Source organism: Phyllobates terribilis, unplaced genomic scaffold (genome assembly GCF_046119375.1).
Source record: "Phyllobates terribilis strain yellow unplaced genomic scaffold, ASM4611937v1 Scaffold_1__5_contigs__length_1240528914, whole genome shotgun sequence".
Taxonomy (NCBI): domain Eukaryota; kingdom Metazoa; phylum Chordata; class Amphibia; order Anura; family Dendrobatidae; genus Phyllobates; species Phyllobates terribilis.
Window position 1 is genome coordinate 66,138,928 of NW_027362761.1, and position 25,345 is coordinate 66,164,272.

A 25,345-nucleotide genomic window follows, 5' to 3' on the forward strand; every position below is an offset into this window, starting at 1 on the left:
AAGCATTAAAAAAAAAACACTGCAAATGCCCCCCTTGTGAACATACCCTCAACATAGTGATTAAAATAGCTGACAAATCAAAAGGAACTTATCGGACACTATACTATAAGGAGACTATGTTCTTGGCCCAATTAGAAGGAGACTATTAGAAAGTACTGCTTCAATAATAATCAGGGGCATTCTGGCTGGCATTGTCAAGAGAAAAAGACACTGAAATTGGCAGTGATGAGACAGCAGAGGCTGGTAATGAAAGGATACCAGCAGACAAAGCAAGTCAATGGAACAGAGGGACAATTTTAAAGAAGTGGTTTGACACCAGATGATTATACCTAGACATGATGTGAAAGGGTGGCTGCGAAGAGGGGCCCTAGCTAACAGGGGTTCCCAGGGAACAGCTTAGGGCCAATTGTCTACTTAATTTGGCTCTTATTGGAAGCATAGCCCATACAGTTTGTTACATGTTGCTCATTGTATGGATGCAGTTTACCTGCTGATATACAGTACAGACCAAAAGTTTGGACACACCTTCTCATTTAAAGATTTTTCTGTATTTTCATGACTTTGAAAATTGTACATTCACACTGAAGGCATCAAAACTATGAATTAGCACATGTGGAATTATATAGTTAACAAAAAAGTGTGAAACAACTGAAAATATGTCTTATATTCTAGGTTCTTCAAAGTAGCCACCTTTTGCTTTGATGACTGCTTTGCACACTCTTGGCATTCTCTTGATGAGCTTCAAGAGGTAGTCACCGGAAATGGTTTTCACTTCACAGGTGTGCCCTGTCAGGTTTAATCAGTGGGATTTCTTGCCTTATAAATGGGGTTGGGACCATCAGATGTGTTGTGCAGAAGTCTGGTGGATACACAGCTGATGGTCCTACTGAATAGACTGTTAGCTGCTTTTTTCTTGCCATAATACAAATTCTAAGTAAAGAAAAACGAGTAGCCATCATTACTTTAAGAAATGAAGGTCAGTCAGTGCGAAAAATTGGGCAAACTTTGAAAGTGTCCCCAAGTGCAGTTGCAAAAACCATCAAGCGCTACAAAGAAACTGGCTCACATGAGGACCGCCCCAGGAAAGGAAGACCAAGAGTCACCTCTGCTTCTGAGGATAAGTTTATCCGAGTCACCAGCCTCAAAAATCGCAGGTTAACAGCAGCTCAGATTAGAGACCAGGTCAATGCCACACAGAGTTCTAGCAGCAGACACATCTCTTCAACAACTGTTAAGAGGAGACTTTGTGCAGCAGGCCTTCATGGTAAAATAGCTGCTAGGAAACCACTGCAAAGGACAGGCAACAAGCAGAAGAGACTTGTTTGGGCTAAAGAACACGAGGAATGGACATTAGATCAGTGGAAATCTGTGCTTTGGTCTGATGAGTCCAAATTTGAGATCTTTGGTTCCAACCACCGTGTCTTTGTGCTACGCAGAAAAGGTGAACGGATGGACTCTACATGCCTGGTTCCCACCGTGAAGCATGGAGGAGGTGTGATAGTGTGGGGGTGCTTTACTGGTGACACTGTTGGGGATTTATTAAAAATTGAAGGCATACTGAACCAGCATGGCTACCACAGCATCTTGCAGCGGCATGCTATTTCATCCGGTTTGCGTTTAGTTTGACCATCATTTATTTTTCAACAGGACAATGACCCCAAACACACCTCCAGGCTGTGTAAGGGCTATTTGACCAAGAAGGAGAGTGATGTGGTGCTACGCCAGATGACCTGGCCTCCACAGTCACCAGACCTGAACCCAATCGAGATGGTTTGGGGTGAGTTGGACCGCAGAGTGAAGGCAAAAGGGCCAACAAGTGCTAAGCATCTCTGGGAACTCCTTCAAGATTGTTGGAAGACCATTTCCGGTGACTACCTCTTGAAGCTCATCAAGAGAATGCCAAGAGTGTGCAAAGCAGTCATCAAAGCAAAAGGTGGCTACTTTGAAGAACCTAGAATATAAGACATATTTTCAGTTGTTTCACACTTTTTTGTTAACTATATAATTCCACATGTGTTAATTCATAGTTTTGATGCCTTCAGTGTGAATGTACAATTTTCATAGTCATGAAAATGCAGAAATATCTTTAAATGAGGTGTATCTGTACTGTATGTTTGAGACTGTGCTGAAGCAATGCTGTTAAATATTTTAAAGTAACAGATGGGTAATGTTTAGTGACATGTCTAGCCTGGCATGCCAATGTGAGGAGGCTTATAAGCCTTGCAATGCTTCCTTTGGAAATTAAATATGCAAATTGCTTCTTCAGAGAGGAAGATGACTAGAACACTAGTGCCACCTATTGGGAGTAGTAATCCTAAAGGTCACTGTCGACCCTTTAATGATACTTCATCCTACGTTATATGCAAGGCTCATTAAAAGGGCCGGTATTTACTTTTAGGATTGTTACTTCCAATAGGTGGCAATAGCGTTCTAGTCTTCTTCCTCTCTGAAGAGGCAATTTACATATTAAAGTAACATTGCATAAACAACACATAGGAAGTGAATAACTGACATTGAAAAAAGTTAGTTATCCACTGTCAAGCCTTAGACATGTAATGTAGCCATGGTGCACCTGTTGGTGTTACCTGTTCTGCAGATTCCTCAGTAAGACAATTCTGTATCCAAATAGCATAGTAAGGGCCCGATTCACTATTGTATTTGTGCCTGTTTTGTGTCAATTTTTTTATGTTTTCTACCGCTTTTGCTTGCACCAAATACATCTTTACATTTATGCCTTTATTGAAGTCTATTTTGTAATTGTTTGACGGCTTGTTTTTTTAATTTTTTTTTTTTTTTTTTTATGTTCGCCATTATGGTCGGAGTTTCCAGATATTTATAACCGGATTTCCCATATACAACTGTTCAAAAAGTTTCAAAATATGTCACAAATGTACTCCAATCTCCCCTGGAGTGATTTTATGTATGCACAAAAATGGCATAAAATACAATAAGACATAAAAAAAAGTGACTTAATACCCCCCACAAATTATGAATTGGGGCCTAAAAGTTTAACAAAGTCTGATCAATTCAGGAAAATGCAACTTAGGAATAAGCGATGTGTATAATTAAAGTACAGATAAAAGAAGAGTCAAAAGACAGTGCGCTATTCTTAGATATCTGTCATTGGACAGAAAAAAATAAAGCTTTAAAGCAGCATTAAAGCGGAGCTGCAACTTGTGTTACAAGCTAAAGTTACTGAGAGCACAATTATTAATGCAAGTGTTTTCCAAGCTTGTGAGAGCTAGATGTTTGACATATACATCAGTTTCCTAGCAATTCATAGTGTCACCCACATGAAATAAATTAATGCGCACAACCTGCCTTTCCAAATCGATAGATGTATTAGTCAATTTGTGCCAAAATTGTTAAATAACAGATGGCAAATATTTTAAGAAAAGTAAATTTGTCAAATATCCTATGTTGTCCTATCTGAGGGCAGCAATAGGAAAGAGGCAACAAGTTTGGCAAGTAGTTTTTTAGGATTTGATACCTTTAGTATACTTAGCTCTGTATATGACATCCATATACATGTTAGGGCTGCTGATACAAGTGACATAAGGCCTCATTCAAACGTCCGTGTTGTAGCCGTGTTTTTCACGGATACAACACGTACCCATTATAATGTAAGGAGCTGCTCACATATATGTTTTTTCCGGCAACACAGATGGTAAGAGACAATACAAGTCTATGGGTCCGTGAAAAACACGTACAGCACATGATGGCATCTGGGTGCTGTCCAAGTTTAACATTGCAAAGCATAGGAGAAGCTTTGTAACTTATTTCTTTATCCAACCGTGAAAAACACTGATGGTAAAAATGGACACATGGATCATACACTGGTGCACAGCACTGATGACACTGGTACCATTTTTTCACGTATGTGTTTAAACACGGAGGTGTGAATGAGGTCTAAGATGTATAAATGGATATCTGTAGGTTGTGGAATCCAGATCACTGAGGCCATTTACACTTGCATTTTACAAAGGGTCGACTCATATGCATCTATATATGTCAAAATGTAGAAAGTTCCCTATCCGGTACCGCTCTCTTATATTTGTGTAAAAGGAGTTTTCTATAGATAAGTGGATCGATCCGCAGATGAACAAATTCAAGTCAAATTTCCTGAAATTTACAGGCCCCTGCAAATTCAACTTTGTGATTCCATAGGACTGCAAAAAAATAACTAAATACGGGTCACTATTTTGCACACTGTGGTCTAATAACATTTTGTGCTGCCGTGCAAGCTTCCCCATGATACTCTGCAGCTGTGCCATTACTTGGATTTGTGCCAGATAATCAGGAGGATTATCAGACCTTGTGTAAAAGACTAGGCGGAGAATCTAGCAGCCATTTCAGTGTGATTAAGGCTAGTGCGAGGACATTAGAGCGTGGTAGTCAGGACAGGAAGACAATTCCTAAAACATGTGCCAAATACTCTAGTCAGTAATTTTTAGAACACGCTCTCTCCGCTTATTAAACGGAATCGATCACCATGACTTTTCTATCACATCTGAGAACAGCATGATATAGGGGCAGAAACCCTTGTTCAGTGATGTGTTACTTACAGGGCTGTTTGCTGTAGCTTTCATAAAATCAGTTTTACCTACCAGTTCTCTGAATGCGGAGCTCAGTATAACCCGGCCCACATCATTGATTGACAGCTTTTCTGCGCACACTGTGCACAGGCAGAAAGCTGCCTACGAGTGATTGAGGCGGGGTTATACAGGGCTTATGAATATAGAGCAATACAGATCAGGAAGTTCACTAGTCCTCAACTAACAATCTAAATGTAGCAATAGACAAAAGAAATATGGAAAAAATACATCACAGGTGGCTTTTATGTTGTTCTCGGATAGAACCTTCTGAATGACTTGTTGCTTTACCTTAAAAGAAATTTCGTCAGGTTGAATACTCTTTGAATATACATCACTGTACAAGTCTTTTACATTAAGAAATCATTTAATTCACTATCATTTGATTTTAGTTCCAGAGCCTTAAACATTTTTTAAAATGTAGCAGTCAGGAAATAGTAACATTTTTTTTAATCTCTTTTTTTTTTCTGTACTTTGCTTTGGTTGTGGCATAGTGTTCTTGAAGGTACTTTACAGTAAATTCACTTGCATGATAAGGCACAATATACATTGTAGTTTATATACGTGTTGACTGATTCATCAAGAAGAAATGTCGCAACATTCTTGTGCAACTCAAAATTGCGCAAACACTTTGCGACTTTTGGTATTTGTACACCATTCTTGGCCAGCTCTGCCAAAGTGGGCAAAGCTTGGGTTGGATAGGCTTTGGTGAAGCCTGCCCGGCAAATTCATCAAAAATTTAAGCAACTTCAAGTGGCGTAAATTACGCTAGAAAGGTACTCCAGTACCTGGCTAAAGTAACATTTCTGGCGGAGACGCATGGCAGTTACAAGATGTGCCTTATTCTTTAGGTAATTAATTTTAGCGCATTATACTCCAGCGCCTACTTCATTAAAACTGGCAGGTATAATGAATCAGGCCCATGGTTTTCTGCAAACATGATTATGTCTCTTTATCAATTACATTTGGTTAATTGTGTAAGAAAGGGGGTAATATTTTACATAGACGATACTTGTAATTTGGCTTATTAAAAAAATTCTGCAATACATTATTATGAGTTTACACATCAAATTGAGACGGAGTCATATTCATTTCTACTAGGCCACTGCTTGTTCAGATCAACTGCTGGGTATAAATCACTCAAGCTCGCTAGAAAATTTGTGAATTGATCGCTGATCTCCATTACAAAAGGGACACAAAGTTTGTAGTATAAAAGCAACTAAACCACAAGAGAAAAAAAAAAGACTAAAGGGAAGTGCTACACAATCTTCAACATGAATGGTAATAGAACATTAATTTACATATTTGTTAGTAGGAAACATATAAAGTAGGGCACATATGTCCATTTTACCCGTTTTGCACTTATTTTAGCAAGATTCAAGTCTTTTTGGGATGCTACATTTTTTTTAATTTGTATATGCTACAATATATTAGTTGTGTTCACAATAAAACTGAACTCTGAAAATGAATGTGGACTCAGATTTCATGTGGTCAAACAATGACATCAAGCAGAGTGGAAAACAGAATATCTATATTTTAAGCATTATTAATTAATAAATATTTATTTTTTTATAAGGCCCTATTCATCAGGCAGTAATTTGGTCAGTAGTTTGCATATGTATTGGGCATAATCTAAAACTAGGAGTGGATCTAAAACACATAAGTACAACTCTTTCCAATATTTTTTTTCATTTTTCACTCCACATTTTGGACTACAAAAACTGATGTAAAACACTGACCATTATTGCCTTGTGAAATGGGCCTAAGATTACATCAATATATCATATGTAAAAGTATCCTTCAGGGTAAAGATCACAAAACGTAGTTGTCTAATCTACTGTGACTAGCTCATATGTGAAAGAAAACCTTCCTGTGAAATAATGAATCCACTATGTGGGTGTTGGCATTACAAGTAACTAGATCGCATTTCCAAAAAGTTATTGTTTATGTCAAAAACAAGTAAACATCTAAAAAACTTTTTAGATTGCAGACTCAAATCGAGAGAAAAGGTTCAGACTTTGGAAGCCCTGGCAAGCGAGTTGTGAAAACATTTGTGTAAAGATTGAAATGGGGTACAAAAATGATATTTGCCTGGATAACCCCTATAATTTTCATACAGTGTCATGATAGCTGGTGACACAGGAGTCTTGGAGTCTACATAAGACAATTATAGGGGAAATAAATATTTGGGATATGTTTAGAAGTGACACAACTTTCCTGTTGTGTATTTTGAATTTGAAAATCTGCAGCATGCCCTAAAAATCTATGTTTTTTTTCCTATATTTGTGTGAAAGAGTTTTTGGAAAACGTAATTTGTTTGCCCTGTATCGTTCTCACTTATTTTTGGTGAAGTGGCACTGAAAATCCACAACAAATCTACATCTTCTAAAAATGACGTGACAAAAGCATCTAGAGCATACCTGTCAAACTCTAGCCCATGGGCCAAATTTGGCCCGCAGAAGGATTATATTTGGCTTGCGACACCAGAACCTCCACCCCTATGAGGGGCCCATTACTCTGTATGGAGGACTATGTAGGGCCCATTATACTGTATGGAGGACTACGTGGGGCCCATTGTTCTGTATGGAGCACTATGTGGGCCCATTATACTGTATGGAGGACTGTGTAGGGCCCATTATTCTGTATGGAGGACTATGTGGGCCCATTATTCTGTATGGAGGACTATATGGGGCCCATTATTCTGTATGGAGGACTATGTGAGGCCCATTATTCTGTATACTGGTTGGCCTGCGGCTTTGTCCAAGTTTTTCATTTTGGGCCTCTGTGTGTTTGAGTTTGACATCCCTGATCTAGAAGAAACAAAGAGTACCATTGTATAACTTGGTATAGGTCAGGATTTTACAAAAAAAAGCATTCAAACAAAAGAGAGGAGTCTGATATTGTACCTTTTTTTAATAAATTATAATTTTCCCATGATTTTGTTGCATCAAGATTGTAAATACTGCAGTCATTTTAATAAGTTAAATTAAACTTCAAGAGAAAACAGTTGAACAGTGAACACTTTTCACAGAGGAGACTTGTTATTAGACAAAAATATGATGTTTTTCATTTTAGAAGTCAAAAACATAACATTTCAGTAGTTTCCCATGCCATGGTGATTGCAGTTTCATGAATAACATACATATATGTGGCTGTGGCCCAGCTCTGGCTCACAACAGTGCAGATGAATTCAGGAACAGTCTTCACGCCATAAACACCATTGCATATTGCTATAAATGATATCTTGCCTTGATGCTACAGTTGTACAAACCTTACATTTAAAATCCTAATTTTGTCCAAAAAAATAAAAGAATATAATTAAAAAAGTTAAAATGCAACTATCTCAATGTTTTCAGTCCATGAAAGGCAACATACACAGAGAGTTAAAAGTTGCTTAATTTAATCAAGTGCAGAAGACAAAAAGGCCGCTATACAAACTTCTAGGTCAGAACTGTCTCATTGTTTCAGGTCAAGCAGGCATTAAGGAAGTAGGAGGCTGGCTGCAGCATGAGCCTACTTCTGGCATTTCTTTGAGAATTACCATGTATTTGAAAAGTTTAGCACCCTTTCTTGACAATGTAGCTTGTTGCTGTGCTCGTCAGTCAAGGCCTATGTATTAATATTTTTTAAAAGTACCCTTTCAACAGTATTTTTTTTTCAGGCTACAGCATGCATTTTGGTTGACCACTACAGTATAAATATTGTAGGTGCAATACAAAAACTAGATCTATTACAGACTTGTAATGAGAAAAAAACAAAATATATTACAGTATTTAATTATTTTCTTTCTAAGGTGTCTTAACATTAGAGGTGGGCCAGACTCAATTCAATCACAGTTTAATTTTTAGTGCTAGTCTAAAATCCTAAGTGGGCCTTGTTGAGATTTACAGCGATCTGTTAAGTTGTGTCAGAAGAAGAGTCATAAGAGGCAGAAACAATAAAGTTTCCAGGCCCCGAGTGAGTTGCCATAGATTGGGCAGCTTGTTGGCTCAGATTGTTACAGATCAAGACTAGTTGATTACTTTGGGCTTCCGACAGAGTGCTACAACTTTGATACACACTAAAGTTGGTTTTTCTTCCAGGTATGTTACCCTTCTCACACATTGTTTTCACCATTTTGGCCAGTTTGTTTTTACCAAGAGCCTGACAATTGTACCAGTGAAGTGCAGCAAGGTTAACAACAGGCTTGATGGACAGGTAGAAAGGAGCATCTTCATAGCGCATTGCTGGAGGTCGTCGCTGTGCATATTCTTTGTAGTCTTGCACAGGACAAGTTTGTGGAGAGTGTGGTGTGGCATATACTCTACATTCTGTCCCTGCTCTTTTGATCTTTGAGTCAGGACTTTCCTGACCCATCCACTCAAGAAATTCCAATCCAGTCTCCAATATTCGAAGCCTTACATCCCCCCATTTGAGTGTGGATCCATGAAAACCTGTACAGTGTCCAAAAGCTTTGGTGTTGTTCAACCAGACAAGATTTAGCAGACCTTCAGGATTGTAGCGACTCAGAAGACCTCTCTTGCGAAGAATAAGTTCATCAGCAAATGTCAGCTTCATGGATTTATGGGGTTTGTTTCCTTTTCCTTTACATCGTAGCTCAATTTGCTTTTGTTTTAAAGCTTCCTGTGACCTTTTAAATTCCTTATCTCTGGTTATGCTATAACCATACCTGTGCTCCTTCAGATATCGTTCCAGGCCACACTGATAATTGGCCAGACTGTTTGGCTCATAATCAGATCCATCTTTTTGCCTGGCATCTACAAAGAAAGAAGCCAGAAAGTCATCTAGTTCTTTGCAAGGAATCATGTAGATTTCTCTGTTCTCCATGGGATATTTTGAGATGATAAAGTCTCTAAAGTTTCGCAGAGCTGTTTGTGTGCTACGAATGGTTTTCTCATTCTGTTCTCGGTTCAACTCAGCTGCGACATCATCTTCATCTAAACAGACTACAAAAGGGGTAAAAGGAAGAAGAGCAAAAGGAAAAAAAGGAATGGAGAAAATATTGATGATATAAAGAAACAAAAAAAAAATGGAAGAAAACATGCAGATGGTATAAAAATGAAAAGTATAATGCAATTGAAAAGGTAAGAAGGGAAAAAGGGGAAGGAAAGAAAAGAAAACATGGTTGTGAATTCTACTATATCTGTTTGATTTGCAAGAAAAGGAAAAATTGCATTTTAGAACATTATTACATACCTGTTTGGACAGCCAACTTCAGTAGTTTCACAAATGATGTAGTAGAGCATAGCAAAAAAGAATTCAGTAATAGTTCTTCGTGTCACTGGGCATAGTGCATGTAGATTGGCAGGAAAAAAGATAATGTGATATTGGAGATAATCCACATTTTGAGAAAAAAAAGTGAGATAAAAGCTTTTACTCTTTATCCCACTGCTTCATGAGTGTCAAATGAACTGCTAAGCCCATTTGTATGTGCTCCATTTGTGAAACCAGAGGTTGTACTGGTTCCATTTCATTAATTTCAGCTTTCAAAATATGACACGTTCATAACGATTAATAAGCAAAATGTTAAAGCCATCCACATGCAGCTTACACAGAAGCAGAATGACCACACCATCTGAAACATTTTATAAACATTACAGTAAAACAGCAGTATGAAATCTAAAGGCACAGTAAAGAAAATGTGAGTTTTTATATTAAGCCACAAGAAGTAAAGGACTGTGACTAAAAAAACTTGTGCAAGTAGAAAGTGAAGGGGATGGGCACAGCAACCAAACATATCAATGCTATCATTAACTATACTTCTCACTACACTAGAAGTTATATTTAAAATTTTGTCACAGTTTTCATTGGTTCTTATGAAATTCACAATATTTTGTAGTGTCGTTTATAGTATTATCATACCCATTTTTATATTAAAAAGTACCTATCACCAATCTGGGGTTGGCCTTTTTATGTAATAAAACAGTGGTCAGGCCCAGATTGGTAATTTGTCTAAATATAACCTATTGATAAGACCCCTTACAAGTAGCCACAATGTCCCCCAAAAGGGCCTTAATATCTAGCAAAGTTAGGCCTGAACTTCTGGCTATTAGGCCACGGCCCCACTATCAGTATTTGGTCAGTATTCGGTCAGTATTTTTTCTCAGGAGTGGGAGCCAAAACCAGTAGTGGGTGATAAATGCAGAATTGGTGACTTGTTTAAAGAGAGGCGACACGCACAGGGCATGCGGGCAACAAAGGAAATAATGAGTGAAGTAATATAGGAAATATCCTCCTTTTTTGCAAAAGTACCCTGTGCGTGTCGCCTCTATCCTGGGGTGGCACAATCCTGGCATGTGTTCCACCTTGGAACGCAGAATCACTGTCACAGCCCGTTTTTCATTCTGGGCCCGTGCACTCTGTGCGCGTCACTTTACGGCATGCGTTCTACCTTGGAGCGCATGACCACTATTTCACCGCCCCCGTTTCTCCCTCTGGGCCCACGTTTCCGATGGGTGTGTCCTGCCGTGGTTCACACGTCACTTCCGGTTTCCACGTTGTGGACGTGCGTTCCATGCTGGAACCTGATAGGTTATTTTCAACCCATATGGGTTCTATATCTTCACTGGCCATCAATGAATGTATGTAATATAATCACATGACCCTTTAGACCTATGAGACTGAGTTTTACATCAGGCAACAAAAACTTTTTGGGTAATCTTTCATTATTGGCAGGACTGACATATATAAAACCCCCAGTATCCCGCTCTTCCATAATCCTTAAAAAAGCCACCTGGCGAAACATGCGTTAGAGTACTGGGGTGTCCTTACATGGTATTGTTGTTTCCCTGTATTTTTGAATGTTACATACTATGTTTATTTGGTGATGTATATATTGCAGTATGATTATATCTAAACTATCCACTTGGATTTATTTAAATGTCTTATTTATGTATTTTGCTGCTATATTTATATCTACATGTATTTATATATTGCATTAATTCAGGGAAATCCCGATTTATTTAACATACCAACTCCCCATGCTTTTTTGAGATTATGTTTTTCCCGTGTAAATTTGCTATTTTATGTATTTGCCCCACCCCCATTCTATTTTATCTTCATGTATTAATAAAAATGATATTTTATATTTAATACCCCGAGTTTCGATTCACTTTTCTTTGAGTAGGATATATTATTATATAGTGAATATTCAAATATATAACATAACATATGTTATTTAAGTGTTGTTGAGTTATTAAAAGGTATCATAACTACAAGATTATTATTTTGTGTCTCCCACTGAGAACAATTAATCTTTTTTTAATTGGCTAACACGGTACCAAAACCTTTTTTCTCTTTTAGGCTATGTTCACATATTGCGTTTTTTCAGCATTTTTTTTCTGCAGCAAAACCTGATCTCTTGCCAGGAAGTTCGTTCAGGATTTTTCTTCTTTTTTGCTGCATTTTTCAATGTCCATATATAGCTGATCACCTACCTAACAGTGGAGGTTGGCACCCTAAGGCTATGTTCACACACCTTGTGTTTTGCTGCATATTTTGCAGCAGATTTTTATGCAAATTTTCAGCTGTGTCTTGCAGTATCAGCAAAGTGTATGAGAAACCAGAATTCTCTGTTCACACGTTGCTTTTTGTTTGCTGCGTATCTTCTGCCTTGCCTGCGTATTTTGGAAAATAGAGCATGTCACTTCTGTCAGCGTTTTTTCACCCATGGGAAGTAATGGGTGGTGAAAAAAAAAAACGCTGCAAAAACGCAGCAAAAAACACACCTGCCATTTGCACTTTGCCATTTTTGATGGCAAAATAGAATAGGATTCTTTTTTTTTCACAGAACTTTATGTACATGCCTAAATAGAGACAGAAGGACAGTGAAAAAAACACTGCAAAAACGCCTCAAAAAAAGCAGGAAAACCTGTATTTTTCCTGCCAGAGAAAAGTTGGCAGCAGATTTAGCTGCAGAAAAAAAACACAACGTGTGTAAACATAGCCTAAGACTTCAACATGGCGCCCCCTCTCTACGTCGGCTGCCCCTCAGTAACCCTGTTTATTCCTTAGGTATGTGACACATATACATCATAAAATATATACAAAAGCACAGATATATGCAAAACCACTATATGTGCATTGGTTATTTATGAGATCCCAGATACACACGTGGTCAAAATTGTTGGTACCCCTCGTTTAATGAAAGAAAAACCCACAATGGTCACAGAAATAACCTGAATCTGACAAAAGTAATAATAAATTAAAAATCTATGAAAATGAAGAAATGAAAGTCAGACATTGCTTTTCTGCTTCCACAGAATTTAAAAAAAAATTTAACTCATGAAATAGGCCTGGACAGAAATGATGGTACCCCTGAAAATAATGTGACTAAATGGATATGTTAAATCAAGTTATGTCCACTAATTAGCATCACAGGCGTCTACAATCTTGTAATAAGTCAGTGGGCCTGTATACAGGGCTACAGATACTCACTGTGCTGTTTGGTGACATGGTGTGTACCACACTCAACATGGACCACAGGAAGCAAAGGAAAGAGTTGTCTCAGGAGATTAGAAAGAAAATTATAGACAAGCATGTTAAAGGTAAAGGTTATAAGACCATCTCCAAGCAGCTTGATGTTCCTGTGACTACAGTTACACATATTATTCAGAAATTTAAGATCCATGGGACTGTAGCCAACCTCCCTGGACATGGCCGCAGGAGGAAAATTGATGACAAATCAAAGAGATGGATTATACGAATGGTAACAAAAGAGCCCAGGATAACTTCTAAAGAGATTAAAAGTGAACTTCAAGCTCAAGGAACATAAGTGCCAGATCGCACCATCTGTCGTTGTTTGAGCCAAAGTGGACTTCATGAGAGACGACCAAGGAGAACACCATTGTTGAAAAAAAATCTTAAAAAAGCCAGACTTGAATTTGCCAAACTACATGTTGACAAGCCACAAAGCTTCTGGGAGAATGTCCTATGGACAGATGAGACAAAATAGAAGCTTTTGGCAAGGCACATCAGCTCTATGAAGCACATCAGCTCTTGAAGCATATCAAGAAAAGAACACTGTCCTTACTGTGAAACATGGTGGAGGCTCTGTTATGTTCTAGAGCTGTTTTGCTGCATCTGGCACAGGGTGTCTTGAAGCTGTGCAGGGTACAATGAAATCTCAAGACTATCAAGGGATTCTAGAGAGAAATGTGCTGCTCAGTGTCAGAAAGCTTGGTCTCAGTTGCAGGTCATGGGTCTTGCAACAGGATAATGACCCAAAACACACAGCTAAAAACACCCAAGAATGGCTGAGAGGAAAACATTGGACTATTCTGAAGTGGCCTTCTATGAGCCCTGACCAAAATCCTATTGAGCATCTTTGGAAAGAGCTGAAACATGCTGTCTGGAAAAGGCAACCTTCAAACACGAGACAACTGGAGCAGTTTGCTCATGAGGAGTGGGCCAAAATACCTGTCTAGAAATGCAGAAGTCTCAATGACAGTTACAGGAATCGTTTGATTGCAGTGATTGCCTCAAAAGGTTGTTCAACAAAATATTAAGTTAAGGGTACCATCATTTCTGTCCAGGCCTATTTCATGAGTTTAATTTTTTTTTTAAATTCTGTGGAAGCAGAAAAGCAATGTCTGACTTTAATTTGTTCATTTTCATAGATTTTTAATTTATTATTACTTTTGTCAGATTCAAGTTATTTCTGTGACCGTTGTGGGTTTTTCTTTCATTAAACGAGGGGTACCAACAATTTTGACCACGTATGTGTATACACTGCTCAAAAAAATAAAGGGAACACTTAAACAACAGAATATAACTCCAAGTATATCAAACTTCTGTGAAATCAAACTGTCCACTTAGGAAGCAACACTGATTGACAATCAATTTCACATGCTGTTGTGCCAATGGAATAGACAATAGATGGAAATTATTGGCAATTATCAAGACACCCTCAATAAAGGAGTGGTTCTGCAGGTGGGGACCACAGACCACATCTCAGTACCAATGCTTTCTGGCTGATGTTTTGGTCACTTTTGAATGTTGGTTGTGCTTTCACACTCGTGGTAGCATGAGACGGACTCTACAACCCACAGAAGTTGCTCAGGTAGTGCAGCTCATCTAGGATGGCACATCAATGCGAGCTGTGGCAAGAAGGTTTGCTGTGTCTGTCAGCGTAGTGTCCAGAGGCTGGAGGCGCTACCAGGAGACAGGCCAGTACACCAGGAGACATGGAGAGGGCCAAAGGAGGGCAACAACCCAGGAGAAGGACCGCTACCTCCACCTTTGTGCAAGGAGGAACAGGAGGAGCACTGCCAGAGCCCTGCAAAATGACCTCCAGCAGGCCACAAATGTGCATGTGTCTGGACAAACGGTTAGAAACCGACTCCATGAGGGTGGTATGAGGGCCCGACGTCCACAGATGGAGGTTGTGCTCACAGCCCAACACCGTGCAGGACGCTTGGCATTTGCCACAGAACACCAGGATTGGCAAAGTCGCCACTGGCGCCCTGTGCTCTTTACAGATGAAAGCAGGTTCACACTGAGCACATGTGACAGACGTGACAGAGTCTGGAGACGCCGTGGAGAGCGATCTGCTGCCTGCAACATCCTTCAGCATGACCGGTTTGGCAGTGGGTCAGTAATGGTGTGGGATGCCATTTCTTTGGAGGGCCGCACAGCCCTCCATGTGCTCGCCAGAGGTAGCCTGACTGCCATTAGGTACCGAGATGAGATCCTCAGACCCCTTGTGAGACCATATGCTGGTGTGGTTGGCCCTGGGTTCATCCTAATGCAGGACAATGCCAGACCTCATGTGGCTGGAGTGTGTCATCAGTTCCTGCAAGATGAAGGCATTGAAGCTATGGACTGGTCCACCCGTTCCCAAGACCTGAATTCGATTGAGCACATCTGGGACATCATGTCTCGCTCCATCCACCAACGTCACATTGCACCACAGACTGTCCAGGAGTTGGCGGATGCTTTAGTGCAGGTCTGGGAGGAGATCCCACAGGAGACCATCCGCAACCTCATCAGGAGCATGCCCAGGCGTTGTAGGGAGGTCATACAGGCACGTGGAGGCCACACACAATACTGAGCCTCATTTTAACATGTTTTAAGGACATTACATCAAAGTTGGATCAGTCTGTAGTGTGTTTTTCCACTTTAATTTTCGGGGTGACTCAAAATCCAGGCCTCCATTGGTTAATAAATTTGATTTCCATTGATGATTTTTGTGTGATTTTGTTGTCAGCACATTCACCTTTGTACAGAACAAAGTATTCAATGAGAATATTTCATTCATTCAGATCTAGGATGTGTTATTTGAGTGTTCCCTTTATTTTTTGAGCAGTGTATATATTATTTAGCAGGAGGAAATAATAAATTTGTGCACATATTCTTATATAGCAGCTTCTCAGCCCAATAAAGTCATATAGACTGTCAATAAGTAATCACTTTACATATAGAAGACAGGAATAGATGAAGCAAAAAATCAGATTCTGAATATCTGCTATACTGATATTGTGCAGATGTATATAACACTTCAAACGAGGAATCACAAAATTTTAGGGTGCGAACCCCCGCTCTTAGGGCCTATTAGGACCAGTTAGTGAACCTTCCTAAATATTATATATATACGCTGTGATCTCTGAATATATCTTCCACTGTTGTATCCTCTTTTTAATGTTTTTTTCAGGTTCATTACATTTTAGAATAATATAATAAAAGGTATTTTTTAAGGTGTTTTCTGTCTTTTTTGGCGATAATTGACCCCATTTTTGGATATCAATAACTGTGGTTTTTATTGAGTACTGGAGGGCGGGAAGGAGGACAGTGATGGTGAGGGTAAAATATATTATGAGAGGGATAAAGCCTGTAGCTCTATAGATTATCTGTGAAATGCCAATGAGTATGGAGGTAAGCTATGACTTAGGCCATGGCCCCACCATCAGTATTTGGTCAGTATTCGGTCAGTATTTTTTCTCAGCAGTGGGAGCCAAAACCAGGTGAGGAACAATCAGAGAAAAGGTATAATAGAAACAAGTCACCAATTCTACATTTATCACCCACTCCTGGTTTTGGCTCCCACTGCTGAGAAAAAATACTGACTGAATACTGATAGTGGGACCGTGGCCTTACAAAAAAAATAAACGGGCATACATCACAGGTCATGAATTCAGAGAACTATTGATGGAATGACATTACAAACCCACACAAAAGACATCTGGCTTGGTTAGGAGGCTTGCATACTTAACAAGCAATGAGAAAGCCATGCCCCCTGATCTGTGACTGAATGGAAGGAGGTGTTATAATGGGCTAGAAGCCAACAGAAAGCCACACCCCTAATATGTGACATAACATCCCAGGAAGGAGGGGGAAGTACTTAGCAGCTGTTTCTCTGTCACAGTGAATAGTTCTGAATAGCACATATTGTTACAAATGATAGCACTACTATGTATGTGAGCTTTATCGTTTTTAATATGTCAATATGAATTTCTTTTTTTTAATCTCCCAGGAGTACCCCTTTAAACCAAGTACCTTGTCCAATTTGTTCTACAACAAAGATTCTGGAACAGTTTTCTTTTTCTTTCTGTGCCCCTCCGTTCCAAAGTTATGACTCTGGAAATATAGATGCAAATTTTCCCTTCAACCAATTGTGTGCATAGCACAGAACTTCTCTGTGGAAGTGGCCATACTTAGCTTTTTCTTCTCTGATGGTGGCTAAGCAAACACTCAGACAAAAGTTCAGTGTTATCCACCCAGTTGGTTGAAGGGAAAACTGTCAGTTATTTCTGGGGTAAATAGCTTTGTAATGGAGGTGCACAGAAGAAAACTGTTCCACAATCAGCAGAGTAGCACCACTTGGAGGAGGTACTCCGTTTAAACAAAATAGCCCAGTGAGAGGTCCTCTTTAAGGCTATGTGTGCACGGTGCGTATTTGAAGCAGAAATTTCCTGTGTGTTTCTGCTTCTCTTTGGCAGGAAAAACGCAAGCGTTTTTTTTCGTGCGTTTTTGATGCTTTTTTTAAGCGTTTTTTGTACATCAATGAATGCTTTTTGAAGCTAAATAAATTTACTTGGGGGACATTGCTTAAACCCTTGCATTACCATCAGAACTGGGGTGAGTATATTGGTTAATTTGAATGATTAAAGAATGTGGCTTTTTCAAATAAAGTGTTTACTCTGTGTCTGTGTGTTTATTTAACTCTACTTTACTTTAATTAGGTTTGGTCATGAAAAGGTCTGATTGACACCTTGTCATAACCAAACAAAAGAGCTAGGTAATCTCATTCACCCAATCTTCATTAGCATTTCTATTCATGTTATTTATGCGGCTGCTGTGAGCTGGTATTTTTAGCCTGGGAAGGTGCAATTTGCAAACATGATCCCTGGCCATAATTAACAGTTCACAGCTGTTTCGTTAGCCACTACGCACCCCTCTCCAATCAGCACTCAGCAGCGATTTACATGGTGTTCTAATGCCGCACTTTTGTTGTCAGTACATGTGAATCCACCGCATATAGCGACACTTCAATAGGTCAAAATCTGCAGCGGAGCCTAGCATTTCCGCTACAGAAATTGACATGCTGCGGGTTAGTTTGGGTACGTGGCCACGATCAGGAGCCGCTGCAGGTCTGACACTGCATGTTTATACAGCGTCCTCATGTTACAGCATAGTGGATGGGATCTCTAGAAATCTCATGTCCACTATGCGTGCATCAGAGGCTGCGAATCACCCAAGGACACTGACATGCGGTGCATCTTTCAGGACCGCAGCATGTCAAATTCTCTTGCGCAGTCGCTAGTGTCCGTAACAGAAATTTGACCACTAGAAAGTATTGAATGTGATAAATCTGCATGGTTCAGTGAACACAAGTGGATTTACCTGCATTCAATAGAATGCAACATTTTGGACGCAGCAAAAAATATATGTCCAAAGCGCTGCTACATCCGGATAGTGGGCACAGAGCCTAAAATTTATTTTAAAAAAAATGGCGCGGGTTCCCGCATCATTTTTAATACCGGCAGAGGGGGAGCCGACCACTAGGGGATGATATTAGTAACCGGGGAAGGGGCCATTAGCCAACAATGTTCCCTGGCTATTAATACCAGCCCACAGCTGTTTGCTTAGCCTTTACTGGCTAGATTACAGGGGGGACCCCAGAAAAAAATTGACACGGGGTTCCCCTATAAAATCTAACCAGAAAAGGCTAAACTAGACAGCTGCGGGCTAATAATATTGATATAATATCCAGGGAAGTGGCCTGGGATACTAGCCCCCTCCACGGCTATTAATATCACCCCTCAGCAGTCCCAGAAATGACGCATCCATAAGATGTACCAAATCTGGCACTTAGCCTCCGCTCTTCCCACTGCCCTGTAGCGGTGGCGAGTGGGGTAATGGGGTTGGGGTTCACGTCAGCCTTGTATTGGCGGCTGACGTGAAGCGCAGGTTAGTAATGGAGGGAGTCTATAAGATCAGATCAGCTGATGAGCCCCAGTGAGCTCTCACAGCCATCAGGCTGGGAACTTCCTTCTGAAGGTTCCCACAGTGAGGTAAAGTGAGCAATCAGCTGATCGCTGACGTCACCGCAGGTCCTGGCAGCTCAGTACACTGCAGGGAGCGAGCCCGCTCCCCGCAGAATATGGCCGGCCACCGGAAGGAGAGGATCACGGCTGGGGACCAGGAGGACACCGGGGGAAGCCAGACAGGTGAGTATAAAAGTTCTTTTTTTTTTTTTTTTACATTTTTTTTTATTTTTTTTAAACCGCGTAGTAGCTGGATTGGCTGGGAAGACTACTGCTCCTCCCAGCCACGCCGCTCCCACTGTTATCAGCGGGAGCGGCGGTTGGATGAGAGGAGTTGTAGTCCTCCTCTACAACAGGGGTACCACCCGCACCGCGTTTCCGCTGCGAATTCGCGGCCATTGACTTTAATTGAAACGCAGCAAATCCACATATACCTGCAGGTTTGCTGCGGTTCAATGCAAGTCAATGAATGCAAATTCAATGCGGAAATGCCCGCAAAATGGTCATGCTGCGTTTTTTAATGCAATGCGAATCCGGAGCGGAAATTTCCGTATCATGTGCACAGCACATCTGGATTAGCATTGCTATGCAGGCAGACCTATTAACAAGCATTTTCGCAGCGGGAAAACCGCCGCGAAAACGCATCAAAAACGCTTCGTGTGCACATAGCCTAAAGCATACAGAGCCTTTTCTAGAAACATCATCCAAACTAATTTTGGTCAAATGTGCCAAACAGAACACAAGGCACAAATGGAAAAAACACTTATTGCACAGTAATATTCTAATATTTAATTAACTAGATCCCATAGGAGGCCACTTTTGGCCCATCCTCCTCCGCTTTGCACATTCTTTTGTGGCACAAGTCATTTATTGCAAAATTTTAGAAGAGCAGTAAAATCGTGAACAGTCTGATAACAATTTTGGAGTATAAGCTACCCTTCATTTGTAACTCTTGTTTTGAAACAAGAGAATTTGCAAAACTGTTATAAAGAAGTTTTCCTATGATATGCCATCACTTTATGGTTGGTGGTAGTCTGACCTCTGAGATCTGACTCCTTAATTCAAAGAATGAAGTTTATGCTTTGCTGGTTTGAAAAGCATTCTCAAGATCATAAAGTGATGGCATATCCTAATGATATGTCGTTACTAGTGTTGAGCGATACCTTCCGATATCAGGAAATATCGTATCGGATTGGATCGGACCGATACTCAAAAAGTATCGGATATCACCGATTCCGATACCGGAAACCAATGCAAGTCAATGGGACACTAATATCGGAATGAAAATAAACCCTTTCTTTCCTTGTAGGTTAATTCTGCATGAAGTAAAACAACTAAGAATAATGTAGAATGTATTACATGAAAAGCCGACAATTCAGCAGCGGCATACACCGGTACCCGACAATTTAGAACAGAAAGAATAGAGAATCACACATAGATTAGATAGATAGAAACATGTCAGTCACATATATATGAAGTACAGTGATAGTGTTGGTTACTGTACTTGTCATTTAGTGTTAAAATAAAGGATTTATTTTAAAAAAAATTGGCGTGGGGTTCCCCTTAATTTTAGTCTCTAGCAGAGGTTAAGCAGACGGCTGGGGCAGATGTTTGAAGCCTGGGAAGGGGGTAATACCCACGGAGCTTCCCAGGCTACTAATATCAGCCCCCAGCTGAATACCTAGCCTTTACTAGCTATTAAAATGGGGGACCCCCCCCAAAAAATGACGTGGGGTCCCCCCTATTTTAATAGCTAGCAAAGGCTAGGCAGACAGCTGGGGGCTGATAATGCTTATAATGCCAGCTGACATCAAGCCCAGGTTAGTAATGGAGAGGCGTCTATAAGACACCCCCATTACTAACCCCATAGTCAAAGTTAAAAAAAAAACACAAACACCCAGAATAAAGTCCTTTAATTGAAATAAACACACAATTCTTTATTGTTCTAAATTAAACCATACTTACCGTCACGCCCATTCCAGCTGAAGCCAACGATCTCCTGCAATAAAAGAAAAATAATAAAGCAACCTCATCCTTACCTTTCCATGGTTCCCACGACGGCTCCAGCTCTGCTACATCGAGATGACAGGCTGGACCGCAGCAGAACGCTGCCATCCAGCCTGTCATCCCGCAGACACTGAGAAGCGCAGGCTTGCTTGCGCTCCTCAGTGTCTCTCTGTGACGGCATCCAGATGAGCCGACAATGAACTCGGCTCACCTCATTCACGTCACTGACAGCGTGGGAGAATTCTTACGCTGAAGCGCTGAGTGCAGGAGAATTTTCCCACGCTGTCAGTGACGTACATGAAGTGAGCTGAGTTCATTGGACATGACCTCACCTCATGCACGTCACTGACAGCGTGGGAAAATTCTCCTGCACTCAGCGCTTCAGCGTGAGAATTTCCCCACGCTGTCAGTGACGTGCATGAGGTGAGCTCATGTCCAATGAACTCAGCTCACTTCATGTACGTCACTGACAGCGTGGGAGAATTCTCCTGCACTCAGCGCTTCAGCGTGAGAATTTTCCCACGCTGTCAGTGACGTGCATGAGGTGAGCTGAGTTCATTGGACATGACCTCGGCTCATCTTTATGCCGTCACAGAGAGACACTGAGGAGCGCAAGCATGCCTGCGCTTCTCAGTGTCTGCGGGATGACAGGCTTGATGGCAGCATTCTGCTGCGGTCCAGCCTGTCATCTCGATGTAGCAGAGCTGAAGCTGTCGTGGGATCCATGGGAAGGTAAGGATGAGGTTGGTTTATTATTTTTCTTTTATTGCAGGAGATCGTTGGCTTCAGCTGGAATGGGCGTGATGGTAAGTATAGTTTAATTTAGAACAATAAAGAATTGTGTCTTTATTTCAATTAAAGGACTTTATTCTGGGTGTTGTGTTTTCTTTAAATACTTTACTAGAAATTCATGGTGGTCATGTCTAATATTGGCGTGACCCCATGAATTTCGGGCTTAGGGCCAGCTGATAATGCCAAGCTGGCCTTAACCCCTTTATTACCCAGTGAGCCACCGCACCAGGGCCCTGGATGAGTTGGGTACAGCGCCAGAAGATGGCGCTTCTATGAACGCGCCATTTTCCGGGGCGGCTGCGGACTGCAATTTGCAGCGGGTGGGGCCCAGAAAGCTTGGGCCTCCCTGCGCTGCAGATTCCAGCCCCCAGCTGCCTAGTTGTACCTGGCTGGACACAAAAATAGGGCGAAGCCCCACGTATTTTTTTTTTTAATGATTTCATGAAATAATTAAGAAAAAAAGGGCTTCCCTATATTGTTGTGTCTGGCCAGGTACAAATAAGCAGCTGGTGGTTGGGGGCAGCCCGTTCCTGCCTGCTGTACCTGGCTGGACACAAATATAGGACGCAGCCCCACATCAATTTTTTTTTAATTATTTCATGAATTTCCTGAAATAATTAAAGAAAAATTGAAGTGGGGCTTTGCACTATATTTGTGTCCAGCCAGGTACAGCAGGCAGGAACGGGCTGCCCCCAACCACCAGCTGCCTATTTGTACCTGGCCGGACACAACAATATAGGGAAGCCCTTTTTTTCTTTATTATTTCATGAATTTCATGAAATAATTAAAAAAAAAAATACGTGGAGCTTCGCCCTATTTTTGTGTCCAGCCAGGTACAACTAGGCAGCTGGGGGCTGGAATCCGCAGCGCAGGGAGACCCAAGCTTTCTGCCCCCCCCCCCCCCCCCCGCTGCAAATTGCAGTCCGCAGCCCCCCCGGAAAATGGCGCGTTCATAGAAGCTGGATGCTGTACCTGGCTGGCATACAAAAATATAGCAAAGCCCACGTCAAAATTTTTGGGAAAAATTAATTAAAAAATAAATAATAATTTAGGGACTGCATCTTTATTAACTCCTCAAATGTCATTTAGTGTTAAAATAAAGGATTTATTTAAAAAAAAAATTGGCGTGGGATCCCCCATAATTTTAGTCTCTAGCGGAGGTTAAGCAGACGGCTGGGGAAGATGTTTGAAGCCTGGGAAGGGGGTAATACCCACGGAGCTTCCCAGACTACTAATATCAGCCCCCAGCTGAATATCTAGCCTTTACTAGCTATTAAAATGGGGGACCCCCCCCAAAAAAATGACGTGGCGTCCCCCCTATTTTAATAGCTAGCAAAGGCTAGGCAGACAGCTGGGGGCTGATATTAATAGCCCAGGAAGGGTGCCATGAATAATGGCCCCCTCCCAGGCTAGAAACACCAGCCGTCAGCCGCCCCAGAAATGGCGCATCCATAGGATGCGCCAATTCTGGCACTTAGCCTCGCTCTTCCACGCTGCCCTGGTGCGGTGGCAGGGGGTAATAGGGCTGGGGTTCATGTCAGCGCCAGCTGCCATGAAGCCCAGGTTAGTAATGATGGGGGTCTATAAGACTCCCCCATTACTAACCTACAAAGTGTTAAAAAGAAAAAACACACTACACCCAGAAAAAAATAATTTATTTGAAATAAAACACACCATTTTATTTAATTCTTAGTTTACTAAAAAAAAATAGTTACCTGTCCACGTTCCTGCGCTGATCTCCCATGCACAGCTGTCACATCTGGAGATGGTGACAGCTGTGCATGGCCGCTGTAAGCTCACACTGCCGGGAACACGTCCGCTCCCGGCAGCGGGAGCCCCTGACTGAGGTCACCGGAGTGCATTCAGTCAGCGCAGCTCCGGAGACCTCCTTTACGGCACTGCTGTACCGTGGGAATTTCTCACGATACAGCAGGGCCGTAAAGGAGCTAACCGGAGCAGCGCTGCCTGAACTCCGGAGAACCCGCTTATGCAATGACGGGGCTGCTTTACGGCCCCATCATTCTAGCGGTGGCAGCGGTTCAGAGCGGTCACATTCTATGTGGCTGCTCTGAACTGGAGATCTTCGTGGGACACTCGTGGACTACTACGGAGGGGTAAGGATAAGGTTGTGGTTTATTATTTTATATTTTATTACAGGAGATCGATGGCTTCGGGGAATTAGGTGTCTAGGTGAGTATAGGTGTAGTTTTTTATTTTTTACTTTATTTTAGGTGGCGATCGGCGGGGACAGGTAATGTATGAACTAATTTATTGTAGGCAACCACTGGCCACCAATGACATGTATTTAACATTTATTGGGGACACAGTAGGGCAATTTATATAGCAGGATCAGGCTGATGGGAACTACTGCTCCCATCGAGCTGATCCTGCTGGCAGGAGTGGACGGGGGACAGACATAGGCCGATGGGAGTAGTAGTGTCACATCGGCCTATGTCTGCCTGCACGCACACACCCGCACACATCGCACAGACACCGTGCACACCCGCACACATCACACAGACACCGCGCACACCCGCAGACATCGCACAGGCACCGCACACACCCGCAGACATCGCACAGACACCGCGCACACATCGCACAGACACCCACACACACCAATCATGACGGGTCTGGGAGGTGAGGCTGACCTGTGAGACCGTGGGAAAGTTCATGTGAGTTCATGCAATGCAGTCAAGCATGAACTCACAAGAACCCTCTGAGGGCACCGCGGCGACTTCAAATGAACAGCTGATCGGCATCACCTGATACCGCAGCTGTTCATTTGAAATAACCGGCGGGAAAGCGCAGCACAGAACGGGAAAGCCGGCGGTGAAGTCTTTTCACTGCCGGCTTCCCCGCCCGGGTCCTTCGCTCCCCGCTCCTTTGTGCTGCACTCCCCGCCCGGTCCTAACTTACGATCGGGATGGGAGGTGGCGAGGGGAGCGGAGGATCGGGGTGGGAGGCTGCGGGGAAGTAGTATGGGGTTGTGTGATTGTTTAAAAGCCGGCGGCTTTTTACCGCGCGCCGGCTTTTAAACAATCAGGAGAATTCTCCCACGCTGGGATGGCATTCTGATGACAGGCTGGATCGCAGCTGAGCGCTGCCATCCAGCTTGTCATCCTTCAGAGAAACGGCAGAGCGCAGGCATTATGGAAACTTCCGATTCCGGTATTCGATATTGTAAAAGTATCGGAATTAAGTATCGGAATTCCGATACCGCGAATATCGGCCGATACCCGATATTTCAGTATCGGAATGCTCAACACTAGTCGTTACTTGACAAGAAGATAAAAACTTTAATAGACGTTCTATGAACTTTGAAAGCTCTGGTATCAGAATTTGGCAAGCTGTAGCCCACATCATGTCTCTAACCTTCCTTAGAACTGCAATGCCAGGCATATTTTCACCAGGTCAAACATCTCTGCCATATCCTAATGCCCCTTCTAAATATACATTTTCTGTACTTAACCC

The 25,345-nt window shown here is 41.6% G+C and overlaps 1 protein-coding gene across 2 annotated transcripts in view; it reads right to left on the reverse strand.

Annotated features, from left to right (window-relative positions):
• Positions 1-25,345, reverse strand: part of KIAA1958 (KIAA1958 ortholog) — a 127,477-nt gene that overhangs the window by 15,027 nt on the left and 87,105 nt on the right. The window contains exon 3 of one of the 2 annotated variants that reach the window (XM_073663370.1): positions 8,294-9,538. The exons of the other annotated variant lie outside the window; for it this stretch is intronic. Coding sequence (XP_073519471.1) covers positions 8,490-9,538 — 1,049 coding nt within the window. The 3' untranslated portion in view covers positions 8,294-8,489. Of the gene's footprint in view, positions 1-8,293; positions 9,539-25,345 lie in introns of those variants that run through there. 2 annotated transcript variants of the gene reach the window in all.